This window comes from Syngnathus typhle, linkage group LG3 (genome assembly GCF_033458585.1).
Source record: "Syngnathus typhle isolate RoL2023-S1 ecotype Sweden linkage group LG3, RoL_Styp_1.0, whole genome shotgun sequence".
Taxonomy (NCBI): Eukaryota; Metazoa; Chordata; class Actinopteri; order Syngnathiformes; family Syngnathidae; genus Syngnathus; species Syngnathus typhle.
The window spans coordinates 2,483,539-2,506,090 of NC_083740.1; the positions used below are offsets into that span (position 1 = coordinate 2,483,539).

The following is a 22,552-nucleotide window of genomic DNA, read 5'->3' on the forward strand; positions in this document are numbered from 1 at the left end:
AGTTGCTTTTCCTGACATTTATAGACTTTTACTCTCCACTGTACGTCATTACGACATGATAGCGTGATGCGAAAAGCTCTTATCTGTTCCACTGTGAACTTCAGTCACAACTTTTACCTTTGTCGCCGTCAAGGAACCCCCCCCCCCCCCCTACGCACACACCCCCACTCTCTGCCATCAGAGAAAAATGGAGAACTAAGAGCACTGAACAGGCAAACATGACACCCGTGGAGACATTGTCTCCAGTTGATGTGTCAATAATACGAGTTAGTTAACATTTTGCTTGTCATGCTAGACGTTACTTACAGTGGTGGGGTGAGGGGGGTCGCGGGAGGCCTATGACGAGGTTGTTTGTTTGAAGAGCGCTCAATTGAACATTGACTTTTTGACAGTCACTGGACTTTTGACTCCGGGGGACACAGCAAGTAACGCCTCTTGCTTCGGTATCATAAAGAGATCGGAAGGGGCGGGGGGGGAATGCATAAATAACGGAGCCAAACCACATCCTACCTGCCCTTTATGGCTTACAATCTGCTAATCCTGCCCGGCGACACACGAGAATCCACATTTCACGTCATGTAAGTATTTTTTATTGAATGTTGTTCATGCACATACTTTAAGGTATGTGTGTGTGTGTGGGGGGGGGGGTCACACACTCCCAAACAAAATTGCCACATTATGTACTGGGTTGCACTAAAATAATCATAATGAATCAAACTGTCATGCAAAATGTAGGCTTGTTTAGTTTTCTATTTTATGAATGGCAATCAGCGGAGTTAATTGCATTTAATTGCTGACCTGGAAAGATAAACAAAGATACAATTCAGTTCTACTCAAATAAATCAGTTCCAATGTTTTGAGCTTGATTGAAGTCATACTCAAGACAAGAATATTTCATCTTTTTCCCACAAATCTATTGGTCAGTCCACACGTGTGGGTGTCATTTTTAAAAATCCCAAGTGTTGAAAATGCCTTGCTCTCTGGTGATGCAATGTGAATGGTTGAACAAAAATACAGTTTTTGAGGTCCCCCTGAATTTTGGAGGTACGATTCCAAGGGCGTTTCGCACTGCACTTGGTCTTTTGCTGTGAGCAATAGATCATCCATGACATCCATTAAGTGCAGTGTGAAAAGGCCTTTACAGATAAAAAAAAAAAAAAAGCATGTGACCCCCCCCCTAGATTGTGGGCGACATGGTCGGCCTGAAACCCTCAGACGTGCCCCCGCCCTTAGGGGTGAAGATGGCAAGCGCGGGAGCGGCGGCGTGCATTGCCGACATCGTCACATTTCCCCTGGACACGGCTAAAGTCAGACTTCAGGTGAGTGTGTGCGTGTGACATTACGAGTCCTCCAAAAAACACCTTTCTCCAATTCAGATCCAAGGTGAGAAGGTGGCGGCGGCAGCAGCCAAAGACATCCGTTACAGAGGCGTGTTCGGGACCATCACTACCATGATCCGTACCGAGGGTCCGCGGGCGCTCTATAACGGGCTGGTGGCGGGCCTGCAGCGGCAGCTGTGCTTCGCCTCGGTGCGAATCGGCCTCTACGACAACGTCAGAGATTTCTACACCGGAGGAACCCCAAGTAGGTTTTTATACAACCTCTCCAAATTTGTTAGATTTCATTCACGATATTTTTGGTACAGACGCGAGCGTGCTTATGCGAATCCTGGCCGGCTGCACGACGGGCGCCATGGCGGTGTCGTTCGCTCAGCCCACCGACGTGGTGAAGGTGAGGTTCCAGGCTCAGATGAACCTGGACGGAGTGGCGCGGCGCTACAGCGGCACCATGCAAGCCTACAAACACATCTTCCGAAACGAAGGACTGCGCGGACTCTGGAAAGGTCTGTCGTCGTGACGACCGAGACACGTTCGGCCTCTAAATGAAAGATTTGGGAATCCCACCAGGAACGTTGCCCAACATCACGAGGAACGCGCTGGTCAACTGCACCGAGCTGGTGACGTACGACCTCATCAAAGAGGCCATCCTGCGACACAAGCTCATGTCAGGTAATAAAAGCTCCGAGGCATCTCATTGGCCCGTGGCCTTCACTCCCTCCGGCTGATAAGAGTGACAGTCGCCGGCGTTCCCCGCGCCTCCCTACAGACAATCTGCCGTGTCATTTTGTGTCGGCCTTCGGCGCCGGCTTCGTCACCACGGTGATCGCCTCCCCGGTGGACGTGGTGAAGACGAGGTACATGAACTCACCGCCGGGTCAGTACCGCAGCGCTATCAACTGCGCCTGGACGATGATGACCAAGGAAGGGCCCACGGCTTTCTACAAGGGGTGAGGATGGCGAGCCTTGTGAGCTTCTACGCCACATCATGGAACAGCACAAGACCTTCTCGTAATTTCCCTTTTTGTGTCTTTTAGCTTCGTGCCGTCCTTCCTGAGGCTGGGCTCGTGGAACGTTGTCATGTTTGTCTCCTTTGAGCAAATCAAGCGCGCCATGATGGTGACCAAGAAGCGCTTTGACGCCTCCAACTGAGCCTGACTGCAGTGGACACAACATTAGGTACATCTCCCGCTCAAGAGAGAAATTGTGGGGTTATCAAATAATTTATTATATGCTTATCGGTAAATGTAGTAATAAAATATTTTTCAGATTGAATAGTTAAATGCACAATACTTTTGAGTATTTTTCTAAAATATTCCAACAAATTAAATATGATTACTGTTCTGAATGACTATATTTAATACAATTCAAGATTTAATTAGAAGTGAATATAACAGTTTAATATTATAAAAGAATCAGTGAAAAATATGAAATATTCCCATATGAAAAGTTTTATTAATTCAATACATTAAATACAATTATTGAATACAGTAAAAGTCAGTTTTCTCGCATAAATATAGTTCATATTCTAAGCAATATATTGTAGATAATTAACCTAATTGCATTTAATGAATTACCATATACAATTATTTAATACAGACACAATCAAATGTTTTATATATTTAATGAAATGTTCATTGTAAAAAAATAAAAACAAATGTCTTATCCTCATGTACATGCCACAAAATGCATTTTTAATACTGGCAATGTATTTTGTTGATGCTATTTTAAAACATGTTAACTTTTATTATACCGACTACATAACAGTATTTCCTCTCTCAGGGGTGTAAGGGGGGAAAAAAAAGTATCAAATGTTATGTCCAATGAGTGTGACACACTGTGTGTAAGTGCGGGTGGGGTCAGAGGTAACATTTGCACTTTAATAAGATGTCTTAATCCTCCCAAATGTCCATAGTACTCATTTGTATAAGATGTTTATATGAAGAAGTGTATGTATAAACAAACTTCACCTCTTTTACACTTTGCTGTGTTTGTGCCTTTATTAGAAGGTTTACAGGGTGAAAGGTCACGTACAACAATCTTGCACACACATTAGTCACATATTTAAGGACACATATATCAAAATCCTGAGTATTATTACTGTGTATTATTACTATTATGGATTAGTTGACCAAAACATGAATTCCATTGGAGGTTTGTGCTTTTGTCTTGTTCAGTCCGTTTCCAGGCTAGCGTTGCCACCGTTGTAATTTTAGGACGGGGTGCTTAGAGTAAGAGACACTTGAGGATCCTCCAGACGGGTCAGGATGACGTTGTGGAACTTCTCCTTGTACTGGTTGAAGAGCATGATGCTTTCGGGTTCCTCGACCCGCCAGAATTTATCAAACTCAAACGCCAGGTAGCCTGCAGCGAGAGACGAGAAAAAAAAAAAAATCAAGACCAATTTTTATCCGTAGGCAATTTTCACGAAAGTTTGGCTTCCTTACAGTAGAGCTGATGAAAGTGTCGTAGGTCGGGAGCGCCCGGCACCGTGTTGTAAAAATGAGCTTTGAGGGCGCCGCTCTTCAGCAGGCTGTACGCCATCCCCGTCAGGTTGATCCCCACGATGGCGTACGAGTACCTAAAACACACGGCAGATATCAGGGGATGGCTTTTACGGCGGCTAAGCTGTTTAAAAGGTGTTTGTGTCTCACCCCAGTTTGGGATGGTTGGCATGAGACAGGACCTGACGAGCTTCTTGTGTGTAGTTTTCACTGAAGAAGCTATGAGGGAAACAAAAACAATAAAAAACGGTCAAAATTTGTTAATCGGCAACTAATCCATTATCAAGTTAATCGACAACTATAGATATATTCTCTAGTGGCTTAAAGAACTCGCTCACAGAAGGTTTGTGAGACCCAGCACGCCCATTCCTCGGAAGTCCGTCTTGGGGTCGTCACCTTGGAAGCCGATGTCGCCCCACTGCTTGGTCACCCTGGACTCCAGCGCGACGCTCGGCATGAGCAGCTCCCAAAGCTGAGGGTGATCCCATTTTGAGTCCAATTGCTAAATTGACATTACATATGGAGATGATTTGTGTCCATCCTTAACTCTACGCACCTTAATCAGCATGTCCTCGTGTTGTGGGTTCTCAGGGCTGAAGACTTCCTTCCTAACCTCTTCCACAGTTCCATAAAGCCTCTTGTAGCCTGTTATTTGCAGGAGCGACGTGTGCAGGCTTTCCTTGAAACTGCAAGGAAGGAATGAAGGTTAGTTAAGACGATTTGTCTGATCCGGTTTGGAAAGATCTTCATTTTACAGGGGATTTATCTGCGTTTTGATCTTCTTCTCCATCATGATTTGCTCCACGTGTTTTCCGAAGTGCTCCTCGCTGCTTTCCACGGCGCTCCGTAGAAGCTACAGAGGGAGGAAAATCACAAATGAAACCATAGTTGTGAAAGTTGATGTGATGAAAAGTAATCCTATTTATTACCACAACTGATTAACAGGAAGCGGTGTTATCCACTTGCGAAAGTCTTCACACCTAGCAAGATAACACATCAGCTTACCTTGCTCTTTGATGACTTCAGGGAGTATTCTGCAATGGCAGATACAGAATTGTAAGACACTAACTTATAATATAGAATAATACATTTCTACCTGTATTTAATGTTCTGGCCGCCCCCGGCCCGTATCCCGAGCATATCCTCTGCAGCTCGCATGTTCCCGTCGCCTGCCTGATGAGCCACTTGAGCCAATATCTCAAGTAGGTTGAGTACAAGTATTGCCAGATATACATCGGCAAACTTCCTGCAAATGCCAAAAGAGAAAAATATTAGGTACCCGGTACTATAGATCTATTCTATTGTAATGAAGTGTAATTATGATATAGGGACAAAATTCCATATTGGCTTATATAATGTAAAAATACAAAATTGAAAAATGGGAGAAAAGGAAATTGGTTGTTAAAAATGTACAAATCAAATAAATAAGGAGCTACGAATAAATTAATATTTTTGTTATTATTCCTAATTGTTGGGTTATTAGTTGCGGGGGTGGCGTTGCATTAAAACGGTTTATTATTTGAATTTCTTCAGCTACAGAGTAGTAATATTCTCGAAGCTAAACCAACAATGTGCATTATAAATGGAGTTATTATTAATAAGGTGGGCATGCGAGACCCGGGGTTCGTTGCTAAGCATAAACACAAACGTGATCTGATATAAACGATCGATTTTATTGTGCGTCTACGCAAATTAGCAGCAATTGTACGAACTGCCGAGGAGACGATGAACGAACTACAAAGTGGCCACGAAAGCATTGTCTGGACATCAGGTGAAGTTGACACCCGGGCGAACAAAACAAGAGTTAGCTTCGCACACTCGGCTAAGCCTGCTTGACACTAATCGGAGACGGTAAAAAAAAGTTTGTTCATTTTTTTTCTTACCGTTCTTATTCTCTAATAATTATAAAAACGGGAAACGTGTCCAAATCACAATTCGGGGTGAACGAATCTGCAGGTTACGGACTGACAAGACAAGCGTGTCGTCGCGGCACTTCCGGCAACAGCTGGCGTTACCGGAAGTGGTGCGTTTGACCTGCCCGTGTTCGGCCAAACTAAGCTAGTGGGGGCAAAGTGACAGTCCGTTGTTGTGAACGGGATAAATACTAAAACAAAGATGCCTGTGCATTGCGCTGCGTACGGTTGCACGAAGCTGGGAGCAACCTTTCAAAGGTAAGAATAATTTTGGGCAATTTTTTTTTTGCCGCGTGCATCTAAAAAAGAAAACCATAAATATTCTCATTAACGGGATGAACGTGAATGTTGCACGCTCGCCAGTGTGGTTTCTAGTTCCATGTTTTTCTTCCAATTCATAAATGAGCCAGCAGATGCCGCCACTTAACCGGTGTTTCGTTTATTTGCATGTAATCTGTGTCCATGCATCTATCCACTGTATTAGATCACAAAAAAAAAGTCTCAGCATGAGCCCTGCGTACGTTTCTGCAAGAGCAAAAGTATTATGTGTGCAAACAATATATTTCTACATCCATCTTGCATCCATCCGTTTTTGCGTGACGTCATATATAACTGCAGGTGAATGAAGGTGCTGTCACAACAAACGAGAAACAGTCGTCCCACCTATTCATTCATCATAGAATTTGTTTACACTCTTTGATGCATCGTGCACACACTCGACTTTTCTTTTTTTTTTTTTTTTTTTTGCAGTGACTCACTGCAGCTTGCATTGAGTTGTGTGCGGAGGATCGCGCGCCCCCTCCCAAAAAAATGCTCCTAGTAGGCAGTGGGAGGGCGTGGCTCATGTCACAGACTGTGGGTCTCCATATTCATGCCAGGGCTTCTTCAAACCTCCTCATATCACGCTGACACGGATGCGCCAACCGCAGCAAGGTAAGCGACCCCCTTGGTCTTGTTTCCACACCCCTAATGCATCCGCACCGTGTTTCAATATTTCGTTGCGTGCACCCGCAAGGTCAAACCTGAAGAAAAAACATCCACACACATGCATGATTGTGTTTGCAGCGTGAATTCCCTTTGCTGCAAAGCAACAGAAACGCCACGCCTAATTATTTCAAGAATGAAATTAAAGCCGAATGTATTTAAAGGCAACAAGAATGTGTTTCCCCATCAATGTTTGCACTATGGTGACAGACGGGGGCATGATTAGTGGGAGGGCAAACACAAACGCTTCAATTGTCTGCCCACTAAGGTAACCTGCATGTTCTGTGACCCTTCCCTGGCTTGAAACAATGCCAGCACTGAATATGGCAGCAGTTTTTTAAAAACAAAACTGATGGCCTTTGTGTTTGTCGACTGCAACTGATCACCTTCAATAATGATGTCACCGTAATTGTAAATTAGTGATGGAGTGTGTCTGTGTCCATCCATTTGATGGGAACAGATGTACTCAACAAAAATTTGTGTCTCTGGAGTGAACTTGTGGAATGACAATGAACTGGAGCCATGTTTTGAAATATATAATAAAGAAGCATGTTAAAAGTATATGCAAATCAGATTGATTCTGATTCTGATGTAAGAAAAACAAATACACTGTAATTCCATTTTTGTGTATTCAATAATATCATACAAGTCAAATCTGTATTGGGAATTAGGGATCGGACCCGAAAAAGGTTTCATTGATTCTTACTCCTAATGAACATGTAGTCCGTTTTGTTTGTAAAAACAAATCTTCTATTTTCATTCTTTTGTGTTTATTTTCTTTAATTTTATAACCAATCTGGTGTTATTTTGTTTTGGATACCTTCAATAAATAAAAAAATAATCAATACGGCTTTAACAGTCTAAAAAAAAAAAAAAGAAGCAGTTATCTCAATGAGGACAAAATCGCTGGATGCACTCAAATCCAATCTGTTGTAGTAATGCTTATGCTAATGTTTATTGACATCTGTCTCTATGGCAACAGCGAGTGACAACTGAATGACGCATTGCCACTATCAAAAATAGTAGCTCCAGCAACATTCAAATGCGGTGTGACGACTCGGTGTGCGTGTCAACCTTTAACTGAGCCAATATTTAGAATTGCTTTTAGTTTTTTTTGCAATGATTGTTTTGTTCAATACTCTATTTGCTACATTTGATATTGTAATTTAATAGTGTACTTTTAGTAGACCATTTATTCACGACAGTGCTTTATGAGGCCTGCAATGGTTCCTGCATGAATGATCAGTCGTCAATATTATTCGAAGAAATTGAGAGCCCTGAAATCAATTTTTGCGCTGACTGATCGCTGCTGCTTTTCTCCTGCGGTAGGAGAGTGCCCATTTGGATTATTCATGGGTGAACGCATCCGTCCGGCATGGGATCTAACCCAAAAAGGACAGTGAGCGTCCAGATGGTGCCTCAGCTGCCTGCTGCGGACACCCCAGCCAACTCCAACCAGTCAACGGAGCTCAACCTGAAACTCTCACCTGTAGCACCTGTTAGCACCCTCAAAAAGACTGAAGACATGTCAAAAAAAGGTCTGGCTGAAACAGAAGCGATAAGAGATGCTAATGCTAACATCAGCAACATGTTAACCCTGGCTGATGAAAAAGTCTCTAAGAGTCCCGGTTGCCGGGTAAAAACGTCCAAGGACGAGGTCAGCGTCAGAACCTCGCCACGGAATATCTCATCCAGCCGTAACAATGGCGCAAAACGCGTCGAGCCTGAAACGGATAAAGAGGCAGCTGCACTTCACAAGGACAGGTCGAGTCCCAAGGAGCCTGGTCACAAACGAAAACACTCGGTTTCTCTTCAAGAGCCGCCTGAGCTCAAGCAAAGTGCGGATACTGCGCCCTTGCTCAACTCCACTTTGCCTTCGTCCAACAGCCAAGACATCAACAAAGCATCGGGAGATAAAATATCCGTAGACAAATTATCTGCCGAGAAAGGATTCGTAGACAAACACCGGCCCTTGCAGACCTTGCCTCAGGTGACGCATGAGGAAAGTCAGACCAAGCTTCAGCGTAAGATCTACAGAGAGGCTTCCACCATGACCTCCCCTCGAATTCCTCCCATCGCAGTCGAGCAAGGACGTGACGCCGAGGTCCAGGCGGTAGCCAGCACCAGCTGCAAGGCCGTGTCCACCAGCCCGAGCCTGCTGCCCTTCAGGCTGAACGCGACCAACCATGAGGAGACACACAGCCTCACCGTCGTCTACCAGTCTGACGGCAGTTTGGGCTTCCGCCAGATCGGGCCATCGATGAATATGGGCCAGGGGCCGACTGTAGAGAGGCTCACCGTTGAGGCGGAGATGTGCCCGGCCGCCGTCTCCGCCCCGCTCGACGCCAAGCTGGGGGCCAAGCCCAAAGAAAGCGCCCCGACTCTCAGCAGTATCCAACCGATGTATCAGATCAACATCGAGCACGGGAATCGTAAGGAGCCAGAGAACAGAAAGGCGGTGGAAATCCCCGCGACCAAATTCGGAGAATCCCAAACGGATGCCCCTAGCAAGTCTGGACTTGCGGACAAGGCTGTTACAGCTCAGATCAAGTCATCCGCCGCCACAAACACGTCATCCGAGTTTGATGACGTTACAAAAGACTCCGAAACGGAGACCAAGCAGCAGACAGACACTGAAGAAAGCGACGACGAGAAGCAGACGCGGAAAAGCGTCCACGACGTGGTCTGGGATGAGCAGGGGATGACCTGGGAGGTCTACGGCGCCGCCGTGGACCCCGAATCTCTGGGCTTCGCCATCCAGAGCCACCTTCAGTGTAAGATCAAGGAGCAGGAGCGAAAACTCATCGCCCAAACGTCCATCCGCAAGTCCATCAGCGGCCTGGACTCACCGAGGGCGGCAACCAAGAGCAAGCGGCGGCAGCACAACCCCTTTCGCTCCATACTACGGAACGTGCGGCGCCCCAACTGCTGCGCTCGGCCGCCACCCTCGGCCGTCCTCGATTAGTCCCCCCCCCCCCCTCACAGTTCAAGGTGGTCGCTGTAGTGATGCCACGTGACGGGACAGCACTTCCCGTGAGTATCCCAGAATGTCGTAGACTAGACTATTTGTGACAATTGTGATCAAAAGGAAGTGAAACGGAATGTAAATGAATTTTGATAGAAATGGATATTTAAATAATATTTAAAAAAAAGATATGTCTATAAACGAGAGAATATGTCTATAAACTAATCCGAGGCAATAATAGCGAAACGCATGTGTATTAGTTGCAATGGTTATATGACGATGAAGAACCGGTATGATTTTCTGTCAAACATCTCTTCACGGTTCTTCTTGAGGTTGTTTGGGGTCCAGTATTTTGAAATTTCATGAACATTTATTTTCTAGTGCTGTCAGAAAAAAAAAAAGACCAAAAGACTGTATGCATATACATGTCTGTTTACTGTTTGGTTTTTTTAATTAAAGACGGGGGAAAAAAACACAAGTCGAGTGGCACATGGGTTTTTTTTTTTTTAATACTGCAGAGCCCTGCATTAAATAAATAACATTCCTTAAATTCCCTAACAAAAAAAATGTTGGCGGCATTTACGAAATATATCTAATGATAGCAGGACACTGATATTATTGTCTTAACCTTTGTGTTATCAACATGGCTGATAGCTTGGAATTTCGCAAGCTGTAAAACGGCCACTCGTGTTTGAACACATGGGTCACACGTGTTCGCTCTCCGGGAACTCAAACATAACTCATGCGTGTGTGCAAGAAAACGGTCAGGAAAAACATTCTCAGTTGTTTGTACACACAAACAAGGGAAAGCCCAAGCTGAGTTAGCATCTCCAATGAAATCACTGATCGTTTTCCAGAATAAATTGGACCGCCATCACTCTTGGCTGTATCGTCAAACCTGGATTTTCATTTTTGGATTGGATAAGCCGTTTTAAAGTTCAAACTGATATCTAACAGATAAAAGTAAATCTTATGATTGCGGCGCAGGGGTACAATTTAATCCTCCTTAATCCAGGATTTAAATCGGCAATTTTGAACTATCTCGCAACAAAGTTGGGCTACACTATTCTGTTTAATCATTTCAATAGATAGTTCTCAAATCAAAAAGAGATGACAGTTGCTGTTCATATTTAAAAATAGCTATTTTTAATTGGATTGGAGTGAATAATACATGACTATTAATGATAAAATTCAGGGAATGGCTGTCTGAGCGCGCTGAATCTCGGTGGAGGTTTCCGCTTTCTTTCTATGCCTTCAATTTGCATGGCCCATTTTCTCTGTGATTGTAATGAAGCAGATGAGCTTCTAGAACAGTGGAGTGATTAAAAACCTTCTAATCCGCGGAACATTTTCCCCCCCCCGCCGCGAAGCAGCATCGTGAGCTGCCTAGTCTTATGTATCAGAGTGTCGAGTCGCCGAGAAAGTCGTTGCTTGTCTTCTTGACGGCTCATCCTCTCCCGGTGGAATATGTGGCCTACATTTGTTTGGGCCGTGCGATTCAATTTGAGCTTCATCTAACCTCGCATTTTTTTTTTTTATTTATATATATTTATACACGCACATACATTTGTGTACAATTGTTTATTTTTTACTCCAGTGGACCAATTGGGGTGGCTCCATTTGAAAAAGTCTGTAGTGTGTTGGCACCGGATTATAAATTTTATTTGGCGGTGTGTGTCAATGAGATTAAGGGCCTAGTCGGCATTAGCCATTACTTTTTGCGCCAGAATGTGTTAGCGTGGTTAGCATGTGGCTAAGAAGTACTTATAATGGATGGATGAATGTGGTGGTTATTAGTCAAAGCTACGTATAGCGAGTAAGCTAGCAACAGCCGCCACTGAAATTAGTATGCTTTGTCTTCCAGAGTGAGAGCATCATGCAGTAACCGTGTAAATGTTAAGTTAGTTCAAATGTTCCAAAAGGTTCCCCTTGTTACTATGGTAGATTGGTGGCGCGTAAAGGCATGCAGAATTTTTTAATTCGTCCTATTGGCGCATTTGTGCCTGGAATCTCGTCATCTTTTTTTGCGCACAAACAAACGCGGGTCACCTTCTGTGGCTTCATTAGAGACTGTTGTATGATGGCTGACAGATGTGGCCATAAATCATGGTGGCTCCTCCAGGCGAAGATCCCCAAACAAATGGCCAAACGTGTCACATTTATCAATCTGCAGTATTCCACACAAAAAACTTGTTCAGTGGAAAATCATCACGTTATGTATTTTTTTTTTATCCTTTTTGCCTTAGTAGTCATTTCCCCATGGAGCCATAAGCTGCTTTTGTTGCATCATTACCTCTATTATTGAGAAAAAATAAAAAGTAAGTACTAATCTGGAAATAACAAGTCGGAGTAAGACGCAATAGGACAAACTACTCTTACATAAATTAAAAATTCAAACTCCTAGCAGCTGTATAGTATTAAAAAGTGGGACCTAAAGAAAATAATGTGTGATAATGAAAGATGTATCGTATCCCTGTTGTCATGGCAACCTCATATGATCCATTTTATGCGTCATAATATTGGTGAGCTAGCCAGGCCACCTCTTCTAGTTTTTCTAGTTGGATTATAACTTCATATAACTTTTTACTGCTTTTTCATAACCAGATATTTACAATTATCCTGGTCTGAAAAAAAGTAGTTTCAAATGACTCACATGGGCCTCGTCTGATGAAAGTTAGTGATAATGAAGCAATTAGTCTCATTGCTCATTTACTAGCCCTTAATGTGACGCCTCTTGACGGCCAAAGTACACACACACACACACACACGCACACACACACACACTGCACTGTTCAGTGTCTTCGCCATGGCGAGGAAAGGGCACGTGGATTTGGCCCAGAAGAGCGGTTCTTCCCGGGGTTTGAGCACCCTGGAAATATGGCTGATATTCCTCTTCGTGGTGATGACTGGTGTGAGCGTGGCCCTCGTGGTCCTCTACTTTGTCAACGAGGAAGACCCTGCGCCTCTTCAAGAGGGTGAGAATGAGCCATTATTCAATGACCCTAATAAGAAAAATTGGTATAGAAAATGAATAGATCCATATAAAAAATTAGAAAAAAATATATATAATAGTCAAATTAATTTTGAAGAATGTCATACAGAAAATGTAATAACTTGAAAATCTTACCAATAAATTGGGAAAGTATAAAAGATGCAGAAAGTCAGCTATTAAAATGATAATTGTGACAAAATGATCTATCGGGTTATAAAATTGAAAAGTGAAGCAGAGGCAAAAATTCAGCTTTGGGAAAAAAAATGCAATATTAAAAACTATTAGGTAATCATTTACTAACTCATGGTTAAATAAATATAAAAAATATATATGTAATATGTTTAATAAGTTGAATTGAATGGATTTTTTTTTCTTACTCAGCAAAAGAAAAGAAATTGAGCTCTAAAAATAACAGTTGGATTGATCGCATACTATAACGGAGCGCGTGCGTCATCTCTCCAGGGCCGGATTCGGGCTGCGGCGGTCCACGGGAGCTCACCGCAGCGTCTGGCAATTTCGCCAGCCGACACTACCCAAGTAGCTATGACAACGGCAGGAGTTGCTCTTGGCACATTACCGTGGACCCTGATAAGGTGAGATGGATTCTCGTTTTTTTACTTCTGTGATGAATCACGTACCGTATTTTCCGGCCTATAAGGCGCACCGGACTATAAGGCGCACCTTCAATGAATGGCCCATTTGAAAACTTTGCCCTTATATAAGGCGCACCGGACTACATATAAGGCGCAGCATTAACGCATCATGTCAGATTTTTAATCCAAATCAAATTATTCTCCATTTTATCTTTTTTATTTCAACTTCAGATGCAACAAATCACAAAATAATGAGCCATAGTCTTTTTGATTCATAGTCTTCAGCGGGCCGCTTATGATTGATTTCATGACATAATGCTTCAGGCGAGTTTAAATTTAGGAATTTGGTCCATATATAAGGCGCACCGGACTATAAGGCGCACTGTCGGCTTTTGAGAAAAATTTTGTTTTTTACGTGCGCCTTATAGTCCGGATAATACGGTACTTATTTTGTTGTTGGTTTGAACGTTTTCTGATTTGTGATGGTGGACAGTTCCAGGATTTTGATGTTTGACTTCCGTCATTTTTCCGGTGGACTGCTTTGAATATAATATAAAAATAAAATATAACTAAAATTTACTTGACCCAGCTTCTGTAACCAGAAGTAAATTCCTCCTTGAAAAGCAGCTTTTCTATCGAATCGTTGCTACCGCTGAGGCCTCGTAAGTCGAGTTTATTTACTGATTGTCTAATGCGAAGCCAAGCAGTGGAGGACAGATGGGATGGGCCCAAAACAGACAGATGGCAGCCTCTGTCCCCTTCATCCTTCCTTTCCAACAAAAAAAAGAAACAGACCGCAGAGTAAACCTTAACGCACTGCCGCGCTTGCGTCGTTCGTGTCCGTTAGCAACATCTCATTTCGTCTCAATAAAAAGATGAATGACGATCAAACATTTGTTTTGCTCGCAGGTGATCTCACTATGGTTCCAAGAGTTTGCCTTGGAGGACACCAACTTGTGCACTGCGGACTTCATCACGCTGCGAGATTCTCTCGGAATCATCGGTCAGTTGGATCTGCGGAGAATATAAAGTGTTCCTAAATGATCGTGGTCGCTTGCTAACGTTTGCAGGCAAATATTGCGGCTACAGCAAACCCTTGCCTTTGGTGTCTCTAACCAACCGGCTGACCGTTTACTTCGACACCAACGACAGAAAAACAGACCAAGGATTCAAAGCTCATTACGAGGCCGTGTCTCCGGAGCGGACTTCAGGTAAGATGGCGCCGAGTGTTATTGACCTAGAAAATGGAGTGTCGCTGGATGATAGTGGGGGAAGGGGGGTCGTGTATGCATGTACCCTTGAAAATGAAGTGTCCTCCATCTTTGCCACCAGAAATAGCTGGAGCCGGTGGTGCTCTCCAAGGTGACCTGGGGAGTCTGCTGACCCCTGGCTTTCCTGAGCAGAACTACCCCAATGGTGCGCTGTACCAGGTAACGCAAAACTGAGTAGATTCTTTACTCAACCCGGAGATGGTAGAAGAATTTGGAATTCTGATATTCATTCAGCACTCCATGCAAAAATTTGTGTGAATTCAAAGTGGAAAATCACCGTGCCCGAAGGCGAGCGGGTTCGATTGACGTTCACCTGGTTCGACCTGGTGCCGGAAGTGTGCGGAGACTTTGTGCAGGTCTACGATGGCTCTTCATCAATAGGTAATTGCATGAGAATAACCCGTCACTATTGAACTCAATTTTTAAAAAAAATAAATTGTGGGAAGGTAAATTCTGTGGGGGAGCTTTGCCTAAACCGGTGGAATCCAGCAGCAACACCATGGTGGTGCGATTCAAATCGGACAGCAGCAAGAACGCCAGAGGCTTCAATGCTACCTACACAAAGTCCAGCCTCCCGCCTATTGTGGTCCCCACCACCACGAAGCCCACAACCACGTCCAAACCCACCACCCAGACTCTCCCGCCTACAACCACAGCAACCGGTAAAATATAGTTCCAAAAGGAATCTCTCCATCTTACGGAACATATCAACCGTGACTTTTCTCCCATCAGGTGGTCCGATTATTCTCAGCGGGCGCAAGGGTGTCTTCCAATCAACGGGCTTCCCTGATCCATATCCAGCTCACCAGAACATCTCCTGGAGGATAAGCGTACCCAAAGGCTTTCTGTTGAAGCTGCACGTCGTTGAGTTGGCCATCACGGGCGAAACCGGACAGTGCAAGGGCGACAAGTTGGTCGTATCGGACGCTTACGGCACGCTAGGTGACGCCGTTAATACAGTCCTACTGAATTTTTGCATTTTGAATATTTCTTTTAATGTAATCCTCTTAGCTTTTTGGCTAAATTAACCAGCTACCTAGCAAAGAAGCAAATTAACAAATGGGCTTCTTAATTCTTTCCCATAATCCTTTGAGCTAGTGAAGAGAATTATGACAAAAGGAAAGGAATAACTTCAACTAATAACTAACGAAACTAGCAGCCTAAAAAATGTTGTTTAATTAAAGAAGTAAAGCAAACAAACTAACGAGCTAACTATCGAATTAATAAACAAAATATTGAAGTTAAAAAAAACTAACAACCCAACTAACAAACACGCTATTGATTTTACTAACTCGCTAACAAACTAACTAGAGTCTCAACTTTGTTGCAACCTCCGCTACCCTCAAGCTATCCTTGTCTTCTTCCAAAGTGTACTTTGAAATATTATCAGGATGCTATCAGCTTGTAGATACAGATTGAAGACATTTCCCCGAAGTGAGCCTCTTTAACTTTGAAATGAGGATCCTTCATCTCGTGCTTATGATAATGGAATAGCTTTATACACACACACACACACACACACACACACACATAGACACACAACAACGGTCTGAATGAAAAATGGTGTCCTCTGCATGCCCGCCCGCCTAATGGTCTCCATGTCAATTTCCAGGCACGCACTGCGGCTACATCCGTCCTCCAGTTATGGTGGCCGCCACCAACACTCTGTCTGTCTCCTTCTTGTCGGACAGTCGCCTCACCGACAGGGGCTTCTCTGCCAAGTGGGAGGCCGTCTACCCTGAGGACATAGCAGGTACTCTTGCATACAGCTCATTAAGCCTGACGCTGAAACGTTGACGCCCTTCTGCCCCCGCACTGAAATCGAAGCGATTGTGTGAACTTTATCACGGTGAGCGTTCACGAGTATAGAAATAAAGATTGCAAAAAAATATTTTATGACTTTCTCGATAAGCTTGCAAGGCCGCGCACGGGGCATGCTGGGGGATCATTGCTGTCTATTACATATTGTGCATTTAAAGTACCGTATTTTCCAGACTATAAGGCGCACCTAAAAACCTAAAACTTTCTCAAAAGCCGACAGTGCGCCTTATAGTCTGGTGCGCCTTATATATGGACAAAGTTTTAAAATGGGCCATTCATTGAAGGTGCGCCTTATAGTCCGGTGCGCCTTATAGTCCGGAAAATACGGTAATAGGAATGTATTATGCATCAAATATATTATAATTAAATAATTAAAATAATTGCTAATAAATAAATCAATAAATATTTTTTATTATGTTTTTATTACAAGTATATTAGAATACATATGAATTAAATAAATAATTAAAATAACTACAAATAAATAAATACATATTTTTTATTATTTTCCCAGAATTCCAAGGATGCGGCTTGTCGTCAAAGGAGGGGACCGGCGTGATCAAGTCTGCCAACTGGCCAATGAACTACAAGGCCAACGGCGAGTGCATGTGGAACGTCGCGGCGCCGCTGGGCAAGAAAATCACACTGACCTTCACTCACTTTGAGCTGGAAGCCAAAGACTTCCTGTCAGCCAAGTGCTTCGACAACGTTGTGGTGTACGACATTAACGGCTTGACCAATTCCTTGAATCAGAAACATGGTGGGTATTTGTGACACACTGCCATCATGTCATGAGCAACTCCAATTACTCTCGGAACCTTTCTTAGGACCGTTTTGTGGCAACAAGCTTCCAAAAACCATCCAGACCAAAGGGAATAGGCTCGTGGTACGCTTCCATTCAGACTTGTTCACGGAGGACAAAGGTTTCCGGGCCTACTGGACTACGAATCCCAGTCTGCCTGCACCGACCGAGGCGCCTGTTCCACCGAATCCTTGGGACGACATCATCATAGGTACCATTGTGAAAGTGGGACGTGGAGAGGTGAGTGCTTCCGACAAAAAGATGAACCATCTCGGTTCTGTTCTAGACTGGCCCACCACTTGCGGCAAACCAGCCATCTCGCCGGCTGTTATGTCTCGCATTGTGAACGGAGAAGCAGCCACGCCGCACTCGTGGCCCTGGCAGGTCTCCATGCAGGTGGGCTACTCCTTCCTTGACCCCTCCCTCACCTGTAATATAGTATTTGTGTCTTAATTCAGATGTGGTGGTCTTTACCGTCAGGTATGGCCGTCCAGTCGACCCGAACCAACTTTCTTCCATACGTGTGGCGGCACTCTTATTCATAAGAACTGGGTGCTCACGGCAGCTCACTGCTTCATCAAGTAAGTTTATCAGTATTATTCAAGATTCCAGAACACGATTTAATTGGACAATTGAGAAGGGGGGGGGGCGGTCAGGGAAAAAATAAATGTTAGAATTAAAGAGGAAATGAAAAGGAAATCCAAGTTCAATTATATTGCCAAAGCACATATCACAGGTAAAGAGAGCAACGTTTGACTTATTGAAGCGTCATAAAAACAATGACCAGAAGAGGGAGACAAAAATGAGTCGTTGACGGCGTTCCTATTTTCGTATATGAAAAAGAAGAGCGAAAGAAAGGATGAAAGGGGAAAAAGGTTCCCCACTATGCTCAGTGTGAGGTTTGGGTGAAAAAAAAATCCAATCGTAACTTTCCACTCCTTTTTACAGGATATATTTTAGTTTGACATTTAAATGTAATAAATTCCCCAACTTCCACATCCAGCTATGCGGACGAGCTGCACCGCTGGCAAATGTGCCTGGGCAAGCACAACCTGACCTTCACAGAGCCCAGCGAGCGCTGCTTGGGCGTGACGGGCATCTACCGCCACGAGAGCTTCAAGTACCCCACTGTGCCCACCGTGGAGTTCGACATCGCCCTGGTCAGGCTGGACGGGGAGGCTGAAGTTGGGGACCAGATCTCTTACGCCTGCCTCCCCTCCCCGGAGGAGGTTCTGCCTGGGGGAAAGAAGTGCTACGCCACCGGCTGGGGAGATGAAACCGGTCCGTATCCTCGATATATAGATAATGGATTGTTTTTTTTCCAAGATGAACAAAGATGGCTGCCATTTTTTAGGGGATTCCCTGAACGCCAAAGTGGCAGAGGCTCTAAACCAGGTGGCCTTACCCGTGGTACCGTACAACACGTGCAAGCGGATGGACCACTGGTGGTTCCAGGTGAAGACCTCCATGATCTGCTGCGGTTACACATTGCCCGACGAGCTCAAGTCCGTCTGTCAGGTAAAAAAACAACAACATGAATTTAGAGGCAGGAATTTATTTTTCAACCGTGACATTTTCTGGATTTTATGACACAGGGAGATTCCGGTGGTCCTCTGGTGTGCCAGGATCGCCCCGACAGTGCCTGGGAAGTTCACGGAATCACCAGCTTCGGTCCCATCGGGTGCATCATGAACAAGAAACCCTCTGTGTTCACCAGAACATCCGCCTACCTTCCCTGGATCAGCAACGTCATCCGCAGGGATATCTACAACCAACACAGTAGGTTCCTTCTTCTTCAATCTTTACTTAACCTGCCACCCTGCTACTTTTTTTGGGTTCACCATCTGTCCTCCTCATGTAGCATCCGGCTGTGGCGGACCAAAGGACTTGACGGGCACGGGCGGTATGTTGTCCTCCATGGGCTTCCCGGGAAGCTACAGCAACAAGGCTCGATGCCAGTGGAACATCTACGCGCCTGCCGGCAAACTGGTGCACCTTCACTTCTCCAACTTCTCTCTGGAGGAGAGTCAAATGTGCTTGAGCGACAAAGTCAGCATTTCAGATGGAACAGGAAGTCTGGGTATTGGATAATTTTTTTTTTTTTACTGTAATTGACATATTTGTACTTTTTTATTATTAATTATTTATATATCCTATATATACACACAGTATTTCTTTTACTGACAGTTTGTGCGTGTTCCTCCTTCGCTATCAGGCTCGTACTGCAGTCACACGACACCTATGGACCTGGTGAGTGACGGGACTTCGCTTCACATCAGCTTCTCGTCAAACGACAAGGTGGTGGACACGGGATTTTCGGCCAGCTGGAAGGTGGTAGAACCTTCGGAAGGTAAGATTTCCTTAGACTCAAACTAGGATCTGCAAAAAAAAAAAAGTCATTATCAAATTAACTACTAATAATTGTACTCAGGGCATCTCAACTATGACTTCATTACGTTACAGCTCCTTGCGGGGGAACGTTTAGCAGCCCCCAGGGTGAACTCACCAGTCCCGATTGGCCCAACGACTACCCAACCCAAGCTGTGTGTACATGGAGGATTCGGGTCAACGGCGCCAAAAGCATCCACGTGGCCTTCACGCACTTTGAGCTGCAAGCCGTCAACCTGCTGGGCAACTGTGTGGACTACGTGGAGGTCTTCATTGGAGAGAACATGACGTCGCAAGGTTTGTTTTTTTTCCCCATGGATAAGAATGGAAGTAATTTACTGATTAATAAATTATAAACCTGTTTTCACAGGTCGTTTCTGCGGTTTTGAACTGCCGCCCAAATTGAACGTGCCGGGCGACACGGCCGTCATCCGCTTCTTGAGCAACGGCGCCAACCGGCAGCAAGGTTTCCGCGGCTACTGGACCACCGACGGCGGCGTCATCCCGACTCTACCACCGCCCACGCCCAACCCGTGGGACAACATTACCATCAGTGAGTTTGGAAACGTGATGAAACATCTCACACTTGCTTTACTTATAAGTCATTTTCAGATATTAAATATGTCTGCATATAAAGTCAAAGTAATTTATTTGTTATTTTCTTTTCATTCATTTATTTTACTTTAGCGTTACACCTAAAAAGCTGCGTGGTGGCTAATGAGCTAAGTTAGCTAGCACACATTAGCCACATGCATAAACAAGGTCATGATAACTAAAAAAACATCATGACTTGACCAAATCTAGTCAGCAAATATTTCATCATAAGAATGAATTTACAAAGCACGTCTTAATACTAATAGATTAATATCTTGTACCAGGCTGGCCAGAGAACTGCGGAAACCCGGCAGTGGCTCCCAATACAGGCACAACAAAGGTTGTTAATGGAGAAGAAGCGCTACCTCACTCCTGGCCTTGGCAAGTCTCCATGCAGGTAACACTCCCATAGAAAATTCGTTACTGTTTTAGAGAGCTGCATGAATTATTTAGATTTTTGTCGTTCACAGTTGGACAGGGTCCTTATTCCCTGTGAATTTGAGAAAAATGTTTTAAAATTGAAATAAAATTCCACACATATTTATCATTTCCTCTGCAGGCTTCGCCGATGTCTCTCATTCCTTACATGCACGGCTGTGGAGGTTCATTGATCCACGAAGAGTGGATCCTAACAGCCGCTCACTGTTTTATGTTGTAAGTTAGATGCAAAACCAGGTAGATGCAAAAACATCACTTTCAAATGTTCTTTCTCGCCTTCCAGCCCGCTCAACCAAAGCTCGTACTGGCGCATGTGCCTGGGGAAGCACCACATGAACTCCTCCAGGGACATCCCGTCGGCGGAGGCGTGCTACAAGGTGGACAGCATCATCCGCCACGAGGGCTTCGTCTACGAGAACGACCGCACTGACATCACCAATGACATCGCCCTGGTGCATCTGGTCCATCCCGTCAACATGACAAAGGAGATCAGCCCTGTTTGTCTACCCCAGCCCGGGGTGGTGGTGGAGGCTGGGACGCGATGCTTTGTCACTGGTTGGGGGGACGAGAAAGGTAAAAAAAAAAATCCGGATGGTACAGAAATGGAGGGATGGAGCCAACTATCTTCTATTGCTTTGTAGGAAACTTCTTCCCCAAAGTGTCTGAGAAACTCAACCAGGCTGCTCTTCCTGTGGTGGACTTCAAGACCTGCAGCAAGCCCGCCTACTGGTGGGACACGCTGCGGCCCTCCATGATCTGCGCCGGGTACGAGTCCCCGGATGAACTCAAATCGGCGTGCCAGGTGAGAATACACGTGGGGGGAGTATCAGAGCTTTAAAAAATGCACAGCGCCATTTGTGTGCAAGGTGATACCTCAATTATCAGGCTGTTGCTGGGTTCTGTGTGAAATGATCTTGCAGGATCTCTGTATGAGAATAGTTATTAATAGGCCATTTCACATTGTTTTATTTTTCATCTATTGAAAGCTATCAAGACAGAATGTAGGAATCGGGTCTGCCAATTTTGTAATCAATTTACTGGGTTTTCCAGTATTTGCTCTAATATGCCAAATTTTTTCAAGTCAACAAGTTAATATTTTTGTATATTTCTGGATTTAGGAATGTGTGCAGTCCTTTCACGACTCGTGTTTACGTGACAGCCTGTTTTGTTTGTGATCATTCAGCCACTGTTTGCATAATTGCACACCAAAATAGGGGCATTGTTATAATGTTGGCTGCAGCTTCATCCAAGTCTCTCTTCACCCTGCAGGGTGACTCTGGGGGCCCCTTTGCGTGCAAGGCCGGCGCCACCTGGGAAGTGCACGGTGTGGTCAGTTTCGGAGCGCAGGGATGCATCAAGGATAAGAAGCCGTCCGTGTTCACGCGGGTTTCTGCTTTTAGCCACTGGATCCATGACAAAATCAGGAAGTTCACGTACGAACGGGACAGCTTATTTACAGTGGTACCTTGATTTACAAGTTTAATTTGTTCCGTGAACAAACACGTAACTTGAATAACTTGTATCAAAGAAGAAAATAGCTCGCTATTGTATTTTACTGTATAAAAACATAATAATAAAGTAATTAAAGTAAAATAATTCTGTTGACATTCCTTCTGGTGCGTGCGCCTTATCCACCAGGGGCTGAGCCCCATCAGAAATCTGTATATCAACATGAGATTATCAGTTATAGTACAAATTATTTCCTGAATATTTTGACGTTATGTTCACTTTCTACACCCACAGTATTTAATTTTTATTTTGTGGCATTTCATTTTCCAAATATATTTGTTTGCAATTATTTAATTAAGATGTACAGATTAAAAACTACATATAGTTTTCATTTTATTTTTTTGCGAAGTATAATCACGTTTTTTTTTTACATGACGAACTCTTGCTGCGCATGCGTTGAAGTTTGGATTCCACCGGAGAGCGGAAAGGCCGTTTGAAGTTGGG

General features: G+C 44.2%; 4 protein-coding genes across 4 annotated transcripts; 3 read left to right on the forward strand and 1 right to left on the reverse strand.

The window, feature by feature from the left end:
- The first annotated feature begins 310 nt into the window (after positions 1–310).
- On the forward strand, positions 311–3,317 carry ucp1 (uncoupling protein 1). Its single transcript, XM_061273883.1, has 7 exons — positions 311–578; positions 1,182–1,319; positions 1,377–1,584; positions 1,646–1,843; positions 1,908–2,009; positions 2,107–2,287; positions 2,375–3,317. The coding sequence occupies exons 2-7, from the start codon at positions 1,194–1,196 to the stop codon at positions 2,487–2,489; spliced, it is 930 nt and encodes a 309-aa protein (XP_061129867.1). The 5' UTR covers positions 311–578; positions 1,182–1,193; the 3' UTR covers positions 2,490–3,317.
- Position 3,318: 1 nt separating this feature from the next.
- elmod2 (ELMO/CED-12 domain containing 2) lies at positions 3,319–5,857 on the reverse strand. Its single transcript, XM_061273885.1, has 9 exons — positions 5,725–5,857; positions 4,938–5,087; positions 4,847–4,875; positions 4,597–4,694; positions 4,398–4,527; positions 4,180–4,313; positions 3,992–4,060; positions 3,785–3,918; positions 3,319–3,701 (listed from the first exon to the last, which is right to left on the reverse strand). The coding sequence occupies exons 2-9, from the start codon at positions 5,074–5,076 to the stop codon at positions 3,550–3,552; spliced, it is 885 nt and encodes a 294-aa protein (XP_061129869.1). The 5' UTR covers positions 5,077–5,087; positions 5,725–5,857; the 3' UTR covers positions 3,319–3,549.
- A 658-nt stretch (positions 5,858–6,515) lies between these two features.
- gprin3b (GPRIN family member 3b) lies at positions 6,516–10,161 on the forward strand. The gene is made up of 2 exons (XM_061274837.1): positions 6,516–6,687; positions 8,068–10,161. Exon 2 carries the CDS (start codon positions 8,114–8,116, stop codon positions 9,701–9,703), a length of 1,590 nt encoding a protein of 529 aa, XP_061130821.1. The 5' UTR covers positions 6,516–6,687; positions 8,068–8,113; the 3' UTR covers positions 9,704–10,161.
- Positions 10,162–12,486: 2,325 nt separating this feature from the next.
- Positions 12,487–22,164, forward strand: zgc:154142 (uncharacterized protein LOC555481 homolog). The gene is made up of 25 exons (XM_061273296.1): positions 12,487–12,678; positions 13,158–13,288; positions 14,198–14,291; positions 14,359–14,499; positions 14,621–14,718; positions 14,826–14,940; positions 15,006–15,221; positions 15,292–15,501; positions 16,172–16,312; positions 16,892–17,137; positions 17,205–17,390; positions 17,466–17,575; positions 17,660–17,760; positions 18,183–18,460; positions 18,534–18,697; positions 18,775–18,958; positions 19,041–19,259; positions 19,395–19,529; positions 19,643–19,864; positions 19,938–20,120; positions 20,446–20,558; positions 20,721–20,815; positions 20,883–21,172; positions 21,241–21,401; positions 21,869–22,164. The coding sequence occupies exons 1-25, from the start codon at positions 12,510–12,512 to the stop codon at positions 22,067–22,069; spliced, it is 4,203 nt and encodes a 1,400-aa protein (XP_061129280.1). The 5' UTR covers positions 12,487–12,509; the 3' UTR covers positions 22,070–22,164.
- The last annotated feature ends 388 nt before the right edge of the window (positions 22,165–22,552 follow it).